Source organism: Dermacentor silvarum, chromosome 1 (assembly GCF_013339745.2).
Source record: "Dermacentor silvarum isolate Dsil-2018 chromosome 1, BIME_Dsil_1.4, whole genome shotgun sequence".
Taxonomy (NCBI): domain Eukaryota; kingdom Metazoa; phylum Arthropoda; class Arachnida; order Ixodida; family Ixodidae; genus Dermacentor; species Dermacentor silvarum.
Window position 1 is genome coordinate 71,804,922 of NC_051154.1, and position 21,624 is coordinate 71,826,545.

The following is a 21,624-nucleotide window of genomic DNA, read 5'->3' on the forward strand; positions in this document are numbered from 1 at the left end:
TTAGAAATTATGGTTTCCTTTTTTCAGGCCCCAGCAGGAAAAATCGGCGCTATGTTTGGAGGGAACAAACTTTGGAGAAAAAAAAAAAACAAGAAAAAAAAACGTCTTTTTCATTAAAGGGAGACACAGTTAGATTAATTCAACAAAAATAAAATTCCTAATAAATTTTATATACGCATGATGAGAGAAGCAGAGAACTCTACTTTACTTTATCATTATCAATAAATACCTTTTTTCAGAGCTCACCGTAAGAGCGCCCACCGATAGCGGCGTCCGATAGCGGCGGGCACTTGCAATGCAATGCAGCTCTTGAGGTGTGCAGAAAGGCGCGCTCATAAAGTTCACCTGTTACAATACGCCCCCCTCACATGTTGTGTTGCTTTGCTTGTCGACGTTTGTCTGAATTTGGTGACGCGGGCAGTTTCATTGTTTCTTAACGTGTTCAGTCAAAAGTAGTGAGTTGCGACCGCCAGATACTTGTTTACTTTTGTTGTTTTCGTGCGACAGCGCTGGCCGACGGTCTTGGCGTCCGACGAAAGGACGAGCACTGTACGCCCAAGTCGTTCGTCGGCCTCCAAAGAAAGTATGTTCTGTGAAGCGGTGCGATTTCGACACCAGTATACGGCTGACCTTTTCCTGCATCGCTTTCCGCGCTGAAAGCTCGGAACGCCCATCAAGTCGAATGGCGGGGCATTTGAATATACAGCTCTCTATGGTGTTGGACTGCTGAGCACGAGGTCGCGGGATCGAATCCCGGCCACGGCGGCCGCATTTCGATGAGGGCAAAATGCGAAAACACCCGTGTACTTAGATTTAGGTGCACGTTAAAGAACCCCAGGTGGTCCAAATTTCCGGCGTCCCCCACTACGGCGTGCCTCATAACCAGATCGTGGTTTTGGCACGTAAAACGCCATAATTTAAATATACAGCTCTAATCACAGGCCTCCGAAAACAAATTTCGCGCCTTTGAGAACGAAGTAACGTCACTTCTGTTTTTAACGGATATGACGTCTTATTATTTTTCTTCCGCCGGAAGTATTCCTCCTCACGCAGATGGCGCTAAGCCTCATGCACCGCCAATGAACCACCATGTTTCGAACGTATGGGCTTTTATGGAACCTTCGCTACCAGCTATATTTACCTTTGTCACGGAGCGACACAGTTTCGAGTCATCGACACGCCCTATTAACGGCCGCCAAAAACGTCGTGGTCTCACGGTGCGGTATATAGTTTCGAGATAGCGACACGCCGATTAACGGGTGTCAAAAACGTCGTGGTCTCACGCCGATTAACGGGCGCCGTATGGCCGGCGGCCGCTGTTGCTTCTATGCTGGTCAACGGACGCAAGTGTGTGCGTGTGTGTCTGTGTGGCGCAGTGCGGGGGGGGGGGGGGGCAGCGGGGAGGGGAATCAACCGTTCCCTCGCCCCTGATTAAAAGGGGCGCGGCCAAGACTTTTGGGAGGAGTAATGAAATAATTAGGTGAAATCTGCATACCTGCAGTTCCCCGACATAGGGAACTAGGGAAAGGAGAGGCTATTTAAGTGCAGGTTTTTGGCCCTGCTAATCAGTCTAGAAGCTGAGCCTGTAATCCGCTGAGAAGCAGTCAAGGAGCTAGTAGCGTCCAGTATCGCCTGGGCCACCTAGCCACGTCGGAATTCCAAGTAACTAGTTGACGTACGAGACGACAAACCAGCATCTGCAACGAAGCTCGCGCTAGTTCGCCTCAAGTTAGCTCAACCTGCTTGAGGGAAGTCGTCAGATCTAGACTCCCGGGAAACCCAGCCCAGCAATCGCATCCGCCTCAACAAGATCGGCTCGCCGGCATTCTTCGGGAAAGCTCTGCGCGCCGACTTCACGGTCTATGGACTTGCTGCTGCTGCCTGGCCACGCGTATGTCATCGTTTGTTTTCTTTTGAACTTTGTTTTAGTGAACTACTGTTAAGTGCATTCTTGTATATTTGATCCGCGCCCCGCTTCATTTTTATACCCACTAGTAATTGCTGGGCATATTTCTTTGTCGTCATCATTGAGCTATATTAAGTTCAGGTGTGTTAGTTTTCCTGTGTTTTTATTTTATCTTTATTAATTTGTGTGTCGTGGTCAGTCGATAAATATCGTGTTTTTTTTGTGTTTTTTTTTTTAACTCCGGACTCTGACTTTTTCCCTGTGTGCGCTTGAGTAGGGAACTACCAACCGGCTTTTATACCCGTCGATCGACTTCGCGCCGACGGCGAACGGGTGACAGCCGTGACAACCTTGCTAGCGCTGCACGTAACGTCAGTGGCCGCAGATTACCCATGGGCGAAACACAGTCAAGCGCGCGCCTTATACCCCTGACACACGGACAAAAGTAAAGTCCTTTGCAGGAAACCCCTTTTGTTACTCCAAAGGACCCTTTGAATAAAGGAGTTGCGCCGATGACACACGGCACCACACCTTCTTTAGGTGGTTTCTCAGATAAACGCCGCCAAAAAGAAAAGAAAAAAAAAAAACGCGTTGCTTGTTCAAGCAGCAAGAGAGAAAACATTTACAAAAAGCTACCCATGTAGATTACATTTAGTGATTGTAGAACCTAAAAACATTTTTTACCATTTTTGATGGCTTATAATACGCATATTCGGAATTCAACATGGCGGCGCTAGTGACGTGGTGCGAGCGTTTGAGAGTATAGCTAGAGTAAATCTTTACGGTTTGACAAATCACATTACCGCTAAAGATTAATACATTTTCCAAGGTAAAAGAAATACTTACTGGGCACCGTAGTTGTGTAACACGTTTTCGTCTATTGATGAGTTGTGCACGCTGTGTGCGAGAGTACACCTTTCCGCTCGAAAAGTAGATGCCCGATCTACTTTCCCGCAAAGGAACTTTGCCGGAAGGGAGATATTACTTTGTCGTGTGTCACTGCGCTTGAACGCCTTTCCGGTAGATGTCCCCTTACCTAAAGGACTTTAGAGTGTCCGTGTGTCAGGGGTATTAGACTGCTTAGACAGTAGACTGCTAAACTGAATAGACTCAAACGCATGCTAAGCACGCTAAGTGCAAAAACGCCAGTGTCCCGTGCATTGGGGGCACGTTACTGGTGGTCAAAATTCATCCGGAGTCACCCATCTACGGCGTGCCTCATAAACAAATCGTGGTGACGGCACGTAAAACCGCACAATTCAATTCAATAATACTCCCAGAATCACTTGCGCCCACATCAAGAAGTATACTGCAGCAGATCTTACGATAGTGACGCTAGCTTCTTTGCATATGCGGCGTTTGAAGGTCGTCTCGCTGGTGCAGCAGCTCGGCTCACTACTGTCTTAGTATATACCGCCGCTTTTCCCTCTTCTGCGCACGGCATCGCTCAGCTCGCGCCAGCCGTTGTGCCACTTCCTCATTTCCTTGCCTGGGTGTATTCAGGCGCCGCCAGGCCTTTATACAGTGCGAGGGAGAAAGGCTTCCACGACATCGCGACGGCTGTGTATACTGCTGCATAAATTAGTTTTACAGGGTTACTCATACGGTTACGAATCCCGCGCTTGTCTTCAGCTTTTTATTTTTAATGTATGCAAGTTATTTTTTTTCTTCATAATACTGTAGGCGAAGTTGGCCGAAGCAACAGTATCAGGAACAATGCATTAGCAGAAACAGGATATATATATATATATATATATATATATATATATATATATTCAGGTATGCGAATACAGCTTGAATGAGCAGGTCGGTATAAAGTAAGAAATCAATATTTCAGAACAACTACAACAGCAGGGGGGAAGAAATAGACAATTTAGAGGCATGATTTTTTCAACGTTCCAAACACCTGGTTATGGACACCGAAATCCACCATGCCGAACGCCGCTCATCCTGCGACTGACAGCGCACACAAGGAAAAGAAAACGAATAACGGATGAGACATGTGCCCGAGGTTTCTTTTTTCATCCTCACAAACGCAAGTAAAGACGAGCGCACGAGGATCACCGCTCTCCGCAGCTTATACGTGTTTACTGAACGGGGTTAGAGCATGCCGAGAAATTCAGTGGTGTCGAAACAGGCTTACACGGTTGAGAGCGACAAATGTTGCTCTCTATACAGTATGGGTATCGCACGGGTGCGCTTCGTTTTTGGGTGCGTGCCATGAACTTGAACACGAAACACAGCCGGAGGCTTTCTACGGTCACTGAATAGTATGAGACGTTTGTTGAGTTGACACGAACCAGCTCATCGCAGCTTCAGTCCAGCATTTGCGACAGTGTGTTATGGGCTTTGTGCCCTTAAATACTGCGAGAACATACAACCCTGCCACCTAGCAGGATAGAACTGCTGTGGCAGTTTCCACAATGACCCCATTGCCCTCGCTGTCAAGGCTTCGACGTGCCAAATACTTATCGGTGTTCTGTTAGAGTTGTGAAATGCTGCGCGATGCAGTATATTGGTATATCTTATCATCGTTATAAAGGACAAAAGAAGCCCCGTGCGACATCTCAAATACGACTGGTCTTTAGCGCTTGCGTTACAACCGCTAAGTTGTTTAGGCTGGACTCTCTGCCGCCTGGCGAGATTGGACGCTCGCGCTGTTGTACTCGCCAATCCCAGAATAGCGGCGAAAGCGCGCAGTTCACGATAAACACCGAAAAGCGGTGCGCGGGCGCTATAACCAGTGAGCCAAGTTGGTTCGACAGTTCGTTTCGAGTCCTGTTCCCTGAGCGCACTAGCCCGATGCTGTTCCCATTAGACCATGCATGGACTATCCAGAGACCAAAGTTGGCGGGAAAACGGTTCGAGACACGAACAGATCGTCCCCTTAAAGTGCATGACGTTCTCAGAAAATGCTAATCGCATTAAAACTGAAGTTAAAGACATTCTGCGGATCCGTGACCCAGAACTACACATGGGCCACGAAAGGTGGCGTTGTAGATGCCTCCGCATAAATATTGGCCTCCGGCCTCCTACGTCAACATCCTACCCCGGCTGCACTACATAAATTCGACTGCACCCGCTTCGTCGTCCAACATCAGTCTCCTCGGAGCGCGCTCAGCTAACTGTACGGTAGACCCTCTACAGATGCAAAGAGCCTCGGTACATGCTCACCCATGATCAAACAAAAAAACTACATGCGCGCTCGCTCTAATTCTATTCCTAATACCAACGGACCTGCGTCAAAATACGCTTATAGACACCCTGTGTCTTCTACTGTGCGCGTTAGCTCTCTCCCTTTGCCTTCTTTCTTTAAATTGCTAATCCCTTTTCCCCGTGCATGATAGACAACCGGACGACCGTCTGGTTGACATGCTTGCTTATCCTCTCTCTCTCTTTGTAAATCAATGACTAAGCATTGCTGCGAGATCTCTAATGAATATAATTAAAAGGCAGATTACCGCTATTAGGCACTTTTAATGTCGTAATACAATTTTAATGCTCTTTTACGAAGCATTGAAGCACTGTCGGAGCGCTCTGGAACGAGCACTCGAAGAATGGCGTGAGGTATAGTGCATAAGTAGTGTATCAGAACGCAGCTCTTAGGCACTCGTTTCTGGGTTGAGCGTCGGCGTCCCTCGACGTAACCGCGCGAACGCGCTCGTTCCACTGCTCGCGCGTTCGTCGGCGTTGTCTTCCACAGCTGGCTCCGATGCCGCTCATCATGCCAGCGTTCCCACACTGCCCTCCCTCTGCAAAGGCGCTGACGGCACTGGCCCGTTGCCAGTCGGTACAGTGATTATTTAGCTCTCGAATTCGTTGCCTCACTACAACGTGAAATGAGAATACGTATACAGTTGCGCTCAAATGATCGTAATCGTCGCACAAGTTTTTGCAATACGCGTGTACGTTTGAATGCGGTCATCCTGTCGGGGACATCTTAATTTTGGCGCGCATGTCACTGCGTACTTTCTTTTTTTTTTTTTTTTTTTTTTTTTTTTTTTTTACGCTTCCTGCGAGATTACCGTGTCCAGGAGCGGCAGCATTAAAGTTATCAGCAGTATTCACTTTCGCGCGTCGTGATCGAGACAATCGCGACGGCTCGTGTCGCCGCAGTCTTTTCCCGGCATTCACTCGTGTTTTCTTCCTTTTCTGTCTTCACCGATTTATTGTGTTCTTGTCGAGACATGCGAAGAAACGTCTGCGCAACTATAAGACCACCGTGCTCGCTGATGTTTCATCGTTGTATGCCTGCCAGGACGGATACGCCTTGAGAGAGCGACCAGTGCATGTTGCAGAGGCCCTTCACTCGTATACGTATATCACAGTCCCGTGCCTTAGCTGTGCCGTCCATTTCGAACGGGCACTTCAGCGGGCCGCGTCGACGCGCTTGCGTTTTCTGTGTTGTCTTGTTTTGTATGCGTTCGTGCGTTATATATAGGTACGTGAAAGAAAGTAGAGCTGCGCCTGGAAACCCGGGCAACGTTTGGCCCTGCGAATGGCGTGCCGCAGCCGGTGGACCGAGTTGCCTGCGGAGCGCGCCGCTCTCAGTGCTCCTTGTTGTGTCTGCTGCGCCGTGCACAATGTCGCACGTCTCCCGCTTGGCCTTGCTTCTGCGGCGATGGCATATCCCGCGCGGCACTGCAGGGTACAGAAGGACCGTGCGCACGCGGCTCGGATAACATCCCAGGCGCGTGTGCTGCGTATACCTTGCAGCGCTTCGCGCGGCTTCATCTTGTCGCTCGCGGTTTTTGTTTCGCTGGAAGTCTTCTTCTTATTTGCGCTTCTTCAAAATGCCTTGTGTGCAAGTGTGGTTAAGAACGGACGTCATTTGACCAGGAAGCAGCAACGCGGAAAGCGCAGCGAGGCACAGTGTGCGTGGCCGCGTCTTTCGCGCTTGCAGGTAAGTCCTTAAGCTTGCTTTTGCGTGCTACGCACGCTTGTATGAAGAAAGCACTGCCACATAGTTATATCGGCCTGCGACTAGTTATAACGGCACGCGCTATACATTTGCATGCAGCGCACGCGGTTCTAACGCATTCGCTGCTTAGTTACTCGCGATGTATGTTATACGTGCCGCTCGCTTCCGGCGTATACACGTGACATGTGTGCGTGTGTCTCCCGTATCTGCTTGTGTTTTACCCCACCTGCGGCTGTTGTGTTGCATACGCTTGCCCGTGTTCTTGTTGCATCACCAGTGAGAACAAGGCATGTCTCTGCGCAGAAAATATCTCGCTCGATGATAAACCGCCACTCTCCTAGTGATTTTGTTGTTGGGACTTGAATATTTGCGTATTCATGCGTCGCTTTCCGTGTAACTTCGTATTGGTTTTTCTCCCGCCTAAGAGGGCATTATTGATAACGGGTTCCCTACGTATCAGGGCTGAGTTTCTGTTCGCGATTGTGGTGTTGCCCTGGTTGTGACAGCTAGCGGCAACTGCTAGGAAACTTTTCTTTTTTCTGATGGCACGCTGCGGCGCACTGTTCTAAAAAAAAAAAGAAAAAAAAAAGAAAAAAAAACTTACCATGAGTCTTATCGCAGCGTAATACTGAATTGCCGCGTTTGTCGTCAGTCGTGGCCAATTTCCAACTTGGGGCTGCTTCACTTATCTCATGGCAGTTCATCCGGTGCTAAGGCTCTTGTATGTTTACGACTCGTCGACAGCGGCACGTCGCCCTTGTGCCCATCTCTTATGCGTCATCTTCTTCCCGTCTTTAGATAGAGAAAAGAAATCGGGCGTTGTGTGTCTCCCTCAGAAGGTGTATGAGCACTAGGGTACAGAAACGACCAAATGCGCGTACTAATTTATTCAACCCATTATAAAGGCTGCATGCCTAACTTATTTTACAGCTAAGGAGGTCTTACGGTCTAATTTTACAATCGCGCTCGCTTTCTATTCGTAGTGGACCGGTTTGTTTTGCAGAAGGTGTTTGCGCAGTTAGCCCGCCTGGCCCTTTCACGCGCCTCTTGCTGCGGAATACTTGTCACACTGTCGAACGCCTTCCGCGGAAATTCAGAGGAAAGACAACAGAGGAAATTAACTTGCCGAATCGCGCACCAATCGGTGTATACCTGGAGGCTGTCGACGCCAGAAACATTTCACGATCAAAAGCTTCGCGGGTGACCTCTGGAAGAATTGGTGACGCAGGCGATGGGCGAGAAGATAGGCGATGGCAATTATTTCGTTTTGCCGCTTTCAGATTCCAAGTCCGCAGGACATGAAAATTGTAGATGGTATTAGTGCCCTCAATGTTTCGCATATTTTGTTTTCCGCGCTTCTCGACTTGTATACGAGCTATCATAGGTCAGCAGAATAAGCCTACTCTCACTCACCTTTGTGTTCGCAGACTGTGTATTCACTGACGCGCCAAACTCCCGCTTTGTTGCTTTAACCATTATACTCGCAAATTCACGAAGTCGTAAGGATCTCAAGCTTATATCTGCATGGAGAACGGTTATTCTCGGCATTAAATACTACGCAGACATAGAAGCATTATCATGGCGTATTGCATGCCTTCCACGTTATTAAGGAGAGCTAACCACTGGGCCAGTTGAGTCTTGCTTAAGTAATTATGTTTTGGTGAACTTGCGCCTATGACGGCGAACACAGCCGTTCGTCTCGAGCTCGTGTACGAGCGTTTTTGACGCGAACTATACGTGCTATACTTGACGCGTACTATGCCACGTGCTATACTTTCGGGTGCGCTCGAGTGAATGCAGATAGAGCGCTGATGTACGTCATTTTCAAGCACACTTCATGAACCTTTTCTCCTCAATCATGCTTTGTCTTTCAGTCGCGGTCGAAAATTTCGCTGCAGGTCGAAATCAACGGAGATCGAAAGTTACCAGCCTCAGACTACGAGCATTTAGTTACGGACAATGAGGTCACAGGCCAGTTATGTAGCTTCCTTATGACACGTACACACTGGCGGCAAAACGCGCGCCGAAGCAGCCGCGAAGCAAGTTTTTCTTGCCGCGGCAGGGATCGCTCCCGGACCGATTTGTTGCGGTTGGTCGCGTGCCGCGGGTGAAGGAGACCAATGAGAGCGGCCCACATCCGTGACGTGCGCGCGGAAGACTGGTGTCATGCGGACCCGCCCAACCACTCGTTTCGTACTCGCGTCCGGTTTAGCCGGAAACTCGTTTCGCACTATCATCTGCAGGCGTGAGCTGACGGATAGTTCGAGAAGGGGAAGAGTGTCTGTGCTGTCACGTGACTGCCGCAGCGGCGCGCCGCCGGCTCGTGTGGCCGCCCTGCCGCAGCTTCGTCATAGAGTAACATACGGATTACTCTATTGGTATCTTCGACTGGTCGCCTTGGAGCGCTCTAGATCGCTCTCTCGAGCGGCGTTGTCTTCGGCTGGTTGAAAGAGGGTGCGCGCCTTGCGTTCGGTTGGTTCTTTTCGATTGCTCTCCTCCCGCGTCGAGCGCTCTGAGGCGCTCCGCGCCCTGTCGTCGGAGCAGTCGTCGAGATGAGAGCGTTTCCAGCAACGTCATCACAGCACAGCGTCGCCGTTCTTGGCGACGGTCCACCGTAGCCTAGGCAACCTAGGCCACAGCATGCTGGCGGCTCAACGAACGGTCGTCCCACCGACGCATCCGTCGGTTTAGCTTCGGATAGGCAAAACATCGGACGTTAGCAGTAGTCACGTGGTTTCCCATCTGCCATTTCCTCATCCGAGAGCGAGTCACACGTTCGGCTTGCGCGCTTGTCCTCTACCTCTGAGTTCGGGGAACGCCGGATCTGCACGACTCTGTTTCGGGGGTGGATGCGACCAGTCGAAGATACCATAAGGCTTCGTTTTGCCGCTAGTATCTACTCGGCCACAAAATATTGCGGGGGGCGCGAGCGCGTGCCAAAGCGGTCCTCCTCTCCTTCTAGTGGCGCACCCCTGGCGTCGAGACCGACGCTTGCAGGCGCTGAGCCGTGCTCCCTCAAGGGCTGCAGAAGATAGCGTCAACCTTTCCCTTTCCTCAAGAACCACTTACTACTACTTACTACTACGACGCTTGCACGCATGCGCGTTCCTTCGGGACTGCAAGCGTGCATGTTCCCGCGCTTGCTCTTTGCGCGCCGGCGATATCCGAGGGTGGCGGCTTCGACGGGCACAACTATGTGAACAGTGAGCTGGCGTGCGTAGCTGCGGCCGCTTTTTGTCGCGTCACGAGCGCGGATGCATATCTCCCGGTCGCGAACGCAACAACGCAGTTCTCGTTTCTGCGCTGCGCCTTTTCGTGGCCAATCTTCGGGGTTTTTTACGAACGGGGCGCTCTCCCGCAGAAGAGCGTGGCAGAAAAGGCGCTCTATAGAATGATAGGCAAGATGAAAATAAACCTATTTCCGTTTTCCTCTGCCAGCAACCGCGCTCGTCGCTCGCCGCACCGTCTCTTATCTCCACACGGCTCTGACCTTTATGCACGCTCAGTTTCCGTTGAAGCGATAGACCGCACGTACCTTCCCCGCTGCTTGCTGCCAGCGTTTTGACAGTCGTTGTCTGCAGTCATTCAGTGTGATCTATTCATGTTTGTTTGTGCGCGCTCACACCACGCTTGGTTCATTCAGTTAGTAATAGTCGGGCCACATTTTCCAACGCACGCTACACATGTAATGCTGCCCGGATCGGCAGTGCAGCGCTACAGGTGTGTCCCTTCGCGGTGTGCCGAATCCACGACGGAGCAAGAAAATCCGCCGCGGAGCGACCCGATCCCGATCGACCAGTGAAAAATAAACTCGCTCCGGCAGGGATTGCAGCGGAAGTTGTCGCACGCATCCGGTTACCCATGTTGCCAATCTCGCATTAGACCACGTTGGGGGTTCTAGGCACAGCGGCAACTGCACTTCGCGTCTTCTTCGACGTAGCCGACGATTTTGGGGCGTTTGTGCGGAGGCTCTGCAAACATTTCATTAATAGTAAATTCCACTGGCGGATCTGGAGCAAGTTTTTTTTGCTCCGCGGCCGAGAATTTGAATTCCACTGGCGGATCCAGAGCAAGATCGCATGTTCCACTGGGCGATTTGGGGCAACTTGCTCCGCGACGGAGCGCTCCGCGTTGATCCGTCTTATTTCGCCGGAACTCCAGCGACTAGGCGCCGTCACTTCCGGAACAATCGGGTACGTCGGTTGCTTGCAGCGCTTTTTCAAGCGCTGTCTGGTAACCCTGTGGCGTTGTTTACAGTTCTGAAATGGCGTCGTTCGACCCTGCCGGATTGCTCGTTGCTTTGAGCGACAGCGACAGTTCGCACAGTTCCTCTTCAGAAAGCAGCAGCAGCAGCGATGAGGATGAGTCGTACGTACTGTACGAAATTTTATTTAATGAAATGTTTGCAGAGCCTCCGCACAAACGCCCCAAAATCGTCGGCTACCTCGAAGAAGACGCGAAGTGCAGTTGCCGCTGTGCCTAGAACCCCCTACGTGGTCTAATGCGAGATTGGCAACATGGGTAACCGGATGCGTGCGACAACTTCCGCTGCAATCCCTGCCGAAGCGTGTTTTTCACTGGTCGATCGGGATCGGGTCGCTCCGCGGCGGATTTTCTTGCTCCGTCGTGGATTCGGCACACCGCTCCAGATCCGCCAGTGGAATTCACTATAAATAAAATTTCGTACAGTACGTACGACTCATCCTCATCGCTGCTGCTGCTGCTTTCTGAAGAGGAACTGTGCGAACTGTCGCTGTCGCTCAAAGCAACGAGCAATCCGGCAGGGTCGAACGACGCCATTTCAGAACTGTAAACAACGCCACAGGGTTACCAGACAGCGCTTGAAAAAGCGCTGCAAGCAACCGACGTACCCGATTGTTCCGGAAGTGACGGCGCCTAGTCGCTGGAGTTCCGGCGAAATAAGACGGATCAACGCGGAGCGCTCCGTCGCGGAGCAAGTTGCCCCAAATCGCCCAGTGGAACATGCGATCTTGCTCTGGATCCGCCAGTGGAATTCAAATTCTCGGCCGCGGAGCAAAAAAACTTGCTCCAGATCCGCCAGTGGAATTTACTATTATTCTACTCTAGTCTTATCATCCACCGCTCACGGCCGGCGGATCCCGTTGATAACGCGAGCGGTCCTGACCGTTGCTCCGACCACTGACAAAGCGCGATAAGCGCGAAAAGGCATTATTACTTTAAAGGCATCGCTACAAAATACCGGCCCAGAACTATTTCAGTACTCGCATGCACATACAGAGGTACTATGAAACGAGGTTTTACAGCGCGAATTTAGGCGGGGCACAGCGAGATACATACATAATACTCGTAACCAACTAGCCCACCTTAGCTCCTTCAGCACAGATAGAGATAATGCGCAGTCGTAATATCGGCGAGACGCCTTGTCTGCGAAGCTATACCGAGAAATCGTTGACAGCATGGTTATCACACATGCGCCGTTACTGCGACCACTGAAGCGCGCGCGTGCATATAATGTGCACCCGATGTGGGATAAATTATCGTAATAACTTTTTCACCTGTCTGATTGACCCGCAGGCAGAGCAGTCAGTGACGGTGCGTCCAAGCACAAATGTCGCTAAAAACCTCGCAGAAACAAAAAAGGCCGCCGAAACGAAAACCAGAGTTCGTTTATAAATAAAGCGTATCCTTGCCTTTCTTGGCTCGTCATAAGCGAAACCTAGAAATCAGCGCATGAATGGTACGACATGTTCACAAAGCGGACGGAAAGCTTCGTGACAGTTGAAACCGCGTAGAAAAAACACGTGCGCCGGGCATGCCGCCGATAACCGGAAGCGCTAGCAGCACAATTCCCTGCGATTGCTCGTTTACAAGAACGGCTGTTTGGGGCCGTGGGCGAAGTGGCGTGGGTGCCTTTCTTTTGTTCACGCAATGCATGGGCATTGTGGGTCGCCGCGACGTTGACTGCGCCAGTGCGTCGACGCCGCTGTTCTCGCCAACGTGACGTAGCGTGTGCGGGCCAGGGAGGTCCTTGGTGCGGGCGTGCGCGCGCGCTTACGCTACGTCGAACTATATCCGCGCCTCTGCGGATATCGCTGGCACACATTTACTGAAATATAATGTGCCGTGGGGTAAGACACGCGGCTTAAGGGTCGGTTTAAGCGAAGCTGTGGTAAGCCGGCAATACGAAGCGGCGCATTTTGACAAGAGACGCGTAGCGGACTTGGACGCTGCACAGCCGACACCACCGACCACAGCATTTACACATTCGGACGCCGTACAGCCCTCGCGCGGCAACACGTGCACCACAAAAACATGAGAAGGAGCCAAAGAAGGTTATTCGCTTGAACAAAGGAATGATGGCGCTATTTAGGTTGCTTCATTGCGTAATTCAGTAGAGTACAGAGCCGGCCATTGGCACTGTCTGTAGGGCTAAGGCTGTACGTGTAATGGCACGTACACACTAGCGGCAGGGCGGCCACACCAACTGGCGGCGCGCCGCTGCGGCAGTCACGTGACAGCATAGACTCCTCCCCCCTTCTCGAACGAGCGCTCGGGCGGGTCCTTATTACACCAGTTTCCCGCGCGCACGTCATGGAAGCGGGCCGCTCTCATTGGTCTCCTTCAGCCGCGGCACGCGGCAAACCGCAAAAAATCGGTCCAGGAGCGATCCCTCCCGCGGCAAGAAAAACCTGCTTCGCGGCTGCTTTCGCGGCGCGCCGCGCGCGTTTTGCCGCTAGTGTGTACGTGCCTTAAGGTGACGCGTTACATGTGTGCGCTCCTGTGTTGAGCTATTCGACAACACAGCAGCAGTAACAACGACGGCCAGCAAAGTACTGGAATGTTCACTTGAAAAACTGGCGCCTTAGTTTTGGCCGCACATGCGGCCTTACTGTATACGAATAATGTAACTTTGAATAAGGCTCGTGCATACTGTTCTGCGGCAGCTTCAGAAACTCATTTACACGTAAGTGTTGCGTTAATCAATAGTATTTCGATCAAAACGTTTTGCTACAACAGGGCAGCCTCAAACCCCTCTCTGGAGATAAATCTCGGTGTCGCCAACGCACCATCGTGTGACTGGAAAAGAACGAATAAATAATTTGTGTGATGCGCATTAGCGCGGCGAACGTCGGAGGACACGGCATAAAAGCCAGCTCTCTCAAAGCCGACGCCATGCGACCTAGCAAAATGTAACTGTCGTCGCAAGATAGAAGGGCGGGGGGGGGGGGGGGGCAAGGAGAAAGCCTCAGACGTAGAGAGAGAGAAAGAAAAAAAGAGAGAGACAAAGAAATTGTGGGCTCCTTTTAATTTCACGGAGTCATCCGTACTGCCCAGTAATTTGAGTAAGCACAAAAAAAATCGTATATCCACGACGTGAATGATGATGAGTGGGCGAAGCACCGGGGGGATCATTCGGGTAAACCAGAGCTACGGAGAGAGAGAAAGAGAGCGCGCGTCGGGAAGGAAGGCTCTTGTAGAGTGCCTCGATGCGCGCGCCCCCTCTTAGAGTGGTGTCAGCTTTTGAAGGGGCAGGTGCCGCCTCCTCGACCTTGGCGGCAGCGTGGCCGCCATTTTGACGCCCCCGACCGGCCACTTGCGCATGGCGTGCGTTTTGTTAGGTCGGTGCTCGTTTCCCTCTAGCATGGTAATTCTAGCATGGTAATCTGAGCACTTGAGCTTCGCAACGCTAAAATTTGTGTGTTGAGATACATATACTACTGCTGCTGCTGGCATGTATATGAGTGCTATAAACGATTCTGTGTACCTTTGTGTATTTGGAATGCAGAGTTTACGAGGAAAATAAGTAAGGGTTTAGACTTATCGAAACTCTGTCGTTTCCGGCCTAAGCAAGAGGATTCGTTTTTAATATAACGAAGCCTACGTCAACGTCTAGCGCATAACACAAGCGCAGGCCGTCAGCTTATATGAATTACATCGTTCCCTAAATAATCATTTAGGGAACAGCACAAGCGCTGTCCAAGCTTTAAAAAAAGAAAAAAAAATGAAGAAAAAAAGCTCGCTAACGTGTACTTGTTTCCGAACGTATCCGTGCACCGCATGCGGTAGCGCGTTTCGCATGCTACCCAGCTGCGGTGGGCGGCGTAATGGCGGCCGCCGTAGCAGACGACGCGCGTGTCCTCACCCTCAGCGCCGCGCGCGGGCATCAAGGCACCCTAGGCTCTTGTGCACCGCAGCGCCCCTAGCTACGGACGAGAGAGAGCGCGCGTCGGGAACGAGAGATGATGATGATGATGATGATCTATTGGCATCCCCTTTGAAACGGGGCGGCGACAAATAGTCACCTAGCCTGCTTGATTTAATCAGGTATACTATACATGTTCTTTATCCTGCATTTTTGTATACCTATCATTATTTTTTCTTTTTCAAAAATTTACCTTGTACCGCTGCCTATGATTTTAAGAGATCAGGTCGCATGCATCTTTTCCCTACTTTTTTTCCACCAGTACTCTAATCGTCTCTTGCTGATCTCTACGGCTGATCTGTTTATGTTTCCTTCCACTTTAAACCCAAGCGCTCCTGGGAGTTGCACGTTACCTACGGTTCTCGCTGGGTGGATCCCGTCGCATTCCATTAGGATGTGCTGAGTGGTCTCTGGATCTTTACTGCAGCATACACATGTCTCATCTAATTCCGAATATTTGTTCCGATATGTTTTCGTCCTTAGGCAACCGGCTCGAGCCTCAAATAGCAAGGCACTGCCCTTTGTGTTATCGTACAGATTTTCGTATTGTTATCGTACAGATTATCGTACAGATTTGTTATCGTACAGAGCACAGCTGCGCCTCTAGCGGGAGCGGCGAGTACTAGCGTGGCTACAACGGCGCGACGGCGGACACGGCTGGACCTTAAGGACTAAGGAGCTTCGCCCCTAAAACTGATCAACTATAGCCAGTACTGCTGCACCCTTTGGCGCCACAAGTTACGTAGCCGCCACTATCTTCGTCTGCGCCTCTCGATATGTCCGCAACGCGACCCCAGCGAGCAGTAGAAACTAATCTCCAAGGCCATAATTAATTTTCCGCTGCTTTGTTGAAATTTGAAAGAGCTGTTCGCTACATTGCGCCGAATAAAAACTGCGATTTAAATTGCTCCGGAGTGTGATAGAGGCTGGTCGGTCAAACTGCAGTAATCTCTGACATGGTTTCTTTTTCATTTTATTTTTTAAAAATTTTGTGTGTTTTCGCACTCTTTATGCTACCACATAGTCAAAAATAAGATGCGAAAGAAGTAGCCCAAACTTTTTTTAGATAACTTATTCGCAAAGATTTTTCCGCCTAACTTTGCGTCAAAATGTTTACCCCAGGTGGGAAACTTAAGGGGGGACGTGGCTTTGAAAATCAACTTCTTGATTTCTCCATGGATTTTGATGAAAATTGGCACAAATGTGTAGAATGTCTCCCCGATACTTCCATAAAAGTTTCAGAGTGATACCTTGAGAACATTTTATTGAGCAGTATTTTTCTCTCTTGAACTTTCTGGAGGGCCTGGGGAGCTTAAAAAAACATGATGGAAGGCTCGCTGAGTATTGACTGCATAGCTCAATGCGTGCTGAAGGTCGTGACAGTCTTACTTTTTTTTTTCGCACCACAAATTTTTTAGTCATTTTTCAAGTTACCTTCACACCAAGCACACTTTCGGGGTGAACGAATAGCCATGTCATAAATTTATAAAAAGTCAAGATAAAAATGCGAGACTGTCTCGACCTGCACTGTAGTCCAAGGAACGTGACAAAAAAAAAAAAAAAAACAGAATCAAAATAGGCTAAACGGTAACGAAGAAATCAGCTCCAGAAACTGAGCAGAAAGGCGAAAAAACAGTTTTGAGAAAACGGCTCTCAAAGTTGCACCTTCTCTTCAGTTCTCTAAAACGCACTAAAGTTGTAATCTTTAATGTGTTTTGTGACGTGGGGCTTCTTGGACATGTGGCCTCTGGTCTGCTGAGCCTTCGTTCTGCCTTTTTCATGTTTGTATGGCATTCTTTACTGCTGCTCTACAAAGAGCATGGTGCCTGGGTTTTAAACCAAGTGAGGTGCAGAACTATGTGGGCATAAATATACAGTAGTTCTAGCGTTTTATCTGCAGACTGCCTCATTGATAGCAGCCTCTAGTGCAGTCAGTGAGGCATTGTTTTCTTTTGGTAGAATCGACCATGTTACTGAATGAAGGCTCTCAGCAGCCTTCTGAATCATCTTCCATTGACAATGGCTATGGAGGTTAGGAGAGCCACTGATAGATAGGCAGCAATGCAGCTGCTAGGTGCTTTCCAGCCTGTACTTTTGTATCATGCCTCACTTCTGCAGCCAGGTGTCTGTGCCAGCCCAAGTGGCCTAGTGAACAGAGCTCATGATAAGGTTCTCTTTATGATTAAAAGGGGTGGTATGATGATAGGTATTGTTACGAGATATCGTGGCATTACGATAATAGAGTCGGCGCGCGATGTGCCAAGTCGCGGGTCCGAGGTGCCGATGTGCGAAATGCCTCGTCGCGGGCCCGCGGAATAGACGCTCGACGAGCTTAGTCGCGCAGTCCGAGGTGCCGATGCGCGAAATGCCTGGTCGCGGGTCCAGACGCTCGGTAAGCTCAATCGCGCAGTCCGAGGTGCCAACGCGCGAAATTCCTAGCCGCGGGTCCGAGGAATAGACGCTCGAGGTGTCGACACTCCATGAGCGATTTGCCGACACGCGAAATGCCTAGCCGCGGGCTCGAGGAGTCGACGCTTGAGGTGCCGACGCGCGAAGTGCCTAGCCGCGGGTCCGAGGAGTCGACACTCGATGAGCGATGTGCCGAAGCGCGAAATGCCTAGCCGCGGGCTCGAGGAGTCGATGCTCGATTAGCTTAGTCGCACAGTCCGAGGTGCCGACTCGCGAAATGCCTAGCCGCGGGCTCGAGGAGTCGACACTCGCGGTGCCGACGCGCGAAGTGCGTAGCCGCGGGTCCGAGGAGTCGACACTTGTTGAGCGATGTGCCGACGCGCGAAATGCGTAGCCGCGGGCTCGAGGAGTCGACGCTCGATTTGCTTAGTCGCGCAGTCGGAGGCGCCAACGCACGAAATGCTTAGGCAAGGATACGAGAAGTCCGCGCGCGATGTGCTTTATCGCCGAGTCGGAGACGCCTACGCGCGAGAGGCTTAGCCGCGTGTCCGAGCATTCCGTGCCCGAAGCTCGGTCGCGAAGTCTGCGTCACCGATGCTTGGAATGCTTAGCCACGGGTCTGAGACGTCCACAAAAAGCGGAATCGGCCACGCTATTGCGATGTCCGGGTAGCGCCCGCTTTAACACTCGTCGAGATTACGGAAACTGTCCGGAGCTCGCGAGGAGACCGCAACAAGCGGAGCAGACGACGCCATCACGGAGCGAGTACCGGACCAATGGCGAACCGCGCTGAAGTCACGTGGCGGGCGCGGCCAATCGGTGGCTCCGGCACGACCTTCAATCATTTGCTTTTTGTGTGCTTGTTTCTGTATGGAGGAGATAGCTGAAGCGGCAGATTTGAAGACGGAGAAATGCGCTTTCCAACGAGACCAAGATGGCGGCGCTCGGTTGCGCCGTTCCGGAGATATCGTGGCTTGAATAACGCCGTTTTTTCGCGATTTCCGCGCAATTTTTCGGCACCTTGGCTGATACAATTTTTTTAGAGCACTTCTACTTGGTTTTCAGTGATGATATTTCGGAATCAGATAGAATAAGAGTTACAGAAACTGAAAATGTGATTTTCAAAAAATCGATTTTTCAGCCATTTTTCGCGATGCGAAAGCCGCGTCCCCCCTTAACATGGCTTGTAAAAAAGCCCCTGGTTTAATGGCGTGTTTGGGTGCCATTTTAAAATGAGAGCATACACATCATTGTTTTTTTAAAGGGCGGTTGCAGGAAGCAACTTGCTTGCCTCCGTGGCTGGATTGATTTTATTTTATTTGTTACAAAATAAAAGAGCTGTGATTAGCTTACCAGCGGTAGCATATGGGGCACCTCCACCGTTACTAGATTGGGTACCTCCATGGCTAGAACCGACACGGGCACACTGAATAAATTTGTGGCACTGTTGCCAGCTTTGTAAAATCATTGCCACGGAACTTTAGTTGTGCACCCTTTAATAACGTTGTCCATAAAGAAGACGGTCTCGGTTTTAACCATCTAAAACCGTGTTTTTAACAATTGTACGAGGTTAACAACAGTAATTTTGTAGGAAGCTCTCTGCCTACAACAAAAATAGCCGAACTCACGTGTGCGTTTAGAGGGCACTAGGTTCCTTCTGTCTACCAATACGTGTTTGCAGCACCATACATTCTAGTTTTTTCTCTTCTTTACTAGCATTATTATTATTATTATTATTATTATTATTATTATTATTATTATTATTATTATTATTATTATTATTGTTTTAGGATTTTGTCGTCCCGAGCGATACTTTTTTGCGAGCTAGGTGTCGCGCTATCCACGCTTGCACTACTTTTGCATTGCGAAGGCCGGTCCTGGTAAAAAGCGTCGCCATCTTAACGCAGAAGAGCACGCGCTTTGGTGAAAAGATCGAAGCCCAGCTTGGTTTATTTTAGAAAACACACAAACGGGCGCGCTGCGGCTGTCATCCCTACCTCTACATCGTCACCTGGCTGATTCCGAGCCCTGCTAAATCCATGTCGGAAAGTGGTGTGCCCGAGGGATGGGTCCGCAAGCTGTACCAGAGAAAAAGTGGACGCACTGCGGGTAAATATGACGTGTATGTCTTCAATCCTGAAGGTCGCAAGTTTCGGTCCCGAAGGGAACTGGCGGCCTACCTGCGCGTCACGCACAGTCGCCTAGATATTTTGGACTTCAACTTTTCCCCTCCGAGCGACGAGACTGGGGCCCCCGGCTGTACTGGGCGTGCAAGCCGCAAGCGTCGTCTAGCTCGCGGCCGCAAGAAGCTGCCACGGGGGAAGCATTCACCGTCGACAGGTGCCTCAACAAGCGGCGTTTCGGCGCCGGCGCCAGTTGAGGAGATCTCGGAGGAGGCGACGAGTGCTCCTCTTAACGAAGTAGCTACTACGGCCACCCCGTTGGTGAAGGACTCCGACACCAGGGCCGAGGATGTCGGAATCGCCGAGATGGACACTGTAGACTCCGACACCAGGGCCGAGGATGTCGGAATCGCCGAGATGGACACTGTAGAAAATCGCGTCATCCCGCCGGTTGGTGGCCAAGATCAAGTGGCGAAGATGAAGTCAAAGAGGCTCGAAGGCATCTTAAAGAAAAAGTTTCCCTTTTTCCAGGAGCCCACAGCTGGGGACAAGGTGACGCCTCAGCAGAACTTGGAAGGCGAAAAGAAATAGAAGCAGGACGCAAGCCGGATGGTTGCTTCCAGCGGAGGAAGCATCCGTTTACGAGCAGACATTTAGTTGTGTTCGGCCGGATGATCGGCCTATGAATGCAAGCCCGCATTCTTTCGCATCCCTGGAGAATGTTCTTTTTTTTTCTTCGTGTTCTCAAACTTTTTGCTCGTTTTTTTTTTTTTTTTTTTTTTTAATAAAGCTACTTTGAAGTTTTCAGTATTAGTTTGTTTTTATTGTGGATTTACAGTTATTGCATATCAATATAATGTTCCCAGAACGAAGTTTGTTATTGCTCAACGCGGTCGTCCATTCTCGGAGGTTGCACACACGGTAAAGATAACGCAGTAGTGCCGACTTCACCGACGCACAACGCATTCGCTCGGGACAAACCGTGCAACGCCGGCGCCGGGTGTCTAGCTCATTGCTCTCTCCCTCCGCTCCGCTTCACGCTTTCGTCCATGCTTTCTCCTTCCCTTCAGCTGCCAGCCGACGATTCTCATCGCGTATCTCCTCTTCCCCGGCCGACACCACCTTTCTGCACTTCGAGGCGTCGTGGAGTTCCTTGACTCGTCAGGGCTCTCCGCACGCCTCTAAGGACATTTCTACAAGCGGGAAGGCCTCACGGCCTCCCACTCCACCCCGGGCCTGACCGGCCTGGCACAACACCCCTGCAGACTCTGCAGCACACCAAGGCCTTCCATCTCGGCCTGATACGTGCCGCCTATGCCTGCCGGTTTTGCTTCGCCCAGCCATGGCGTCTCCACTCTATCCCTTCTTTCGCTCCCACTTACCCCTCCCCGTTGGCGCTGAGCCGTGCTCCCTCAAGGGCTGCAGAAGATAGCGCCAACCTTTCCCTTTCCCTCAAGAACCACTTACCATCGCGTAGCGCCATCTGCCGAGGCGCGTGGAAATCATAAAACAGCTTGGTTCCACGTGCGCATGCGCTGAGTGGCTGAAGCCGGCGGCGTGGCACGGGCAATGCGGCACGTGTAGAGCGTGTGGTCTGCTAGAAACGCGGGCCCTCAGCTATGGTACCTCAGCCGTCTCTATTTGACAGCAATCAAGCACAGAAAATATACATATATATGCACACAGATAATAAACGCGCAAGTAAACATATGGTAACGCTTTTTCTTGCATGTATGCAAAACATTTTTACATGTCTTTAGAGGAAACATACGATAAATAATGCTATACAAAATGACACAACAGAACTACTTCTTTTTCACGTCTGAACATCTGCGTGGGTGTGAAGGTTAGGAATTTTCATGTTCCAAGCTTTGTGTACCATGTCTGCAGTATGTTTATTCATGCCTGACGGAACAAGGTATCTTGATGCTGGTGTGTGAAGAGACTGAGCAACAGCACAGGAAACAATCAAGTGTTTTGTTCCCGGCTGTAAATCTGGGTATTGAGAAGTAAATCTGGGTACAAGAAGTTTTCGCTCTTCACGGTGCCATCTGATCTTCAGCTACTGCACCAGTGGCGA

General features: G+C 50.5%; 1 protein-coding gene across 3 annotated transcripts in view; it reads left to right on the forward strand.

The window, feature by feature from the left end:
* The window catches only part of LOC119465555 (oxidative stress-induced growth inhibitor 2), a 170,832-nt gene that overhangs the window by 87,870 nt on the left and 61,338 nt on the right, over positions 1-21,624 (forward strand). Inside the window, exon 1 of one of the 3 annotated variants that reach the window (XM_049669397.1) lies at positions 6,466-6,809. The exons of the other annotated variants lie outside the window; for them this stretch is intronic. Coding sequence (XP_049525354.1) covers positions 6,528-6,809 — 282 coding nt within the window. The 5' untranslated portion in view covers positions 6,466-6,527. Of the gene's footprint in view, positions 1-6,465; positions 6,810-21,624 lie in introns of those variants that run through there. 3 annotated transcript variants of the gene reach the window in all.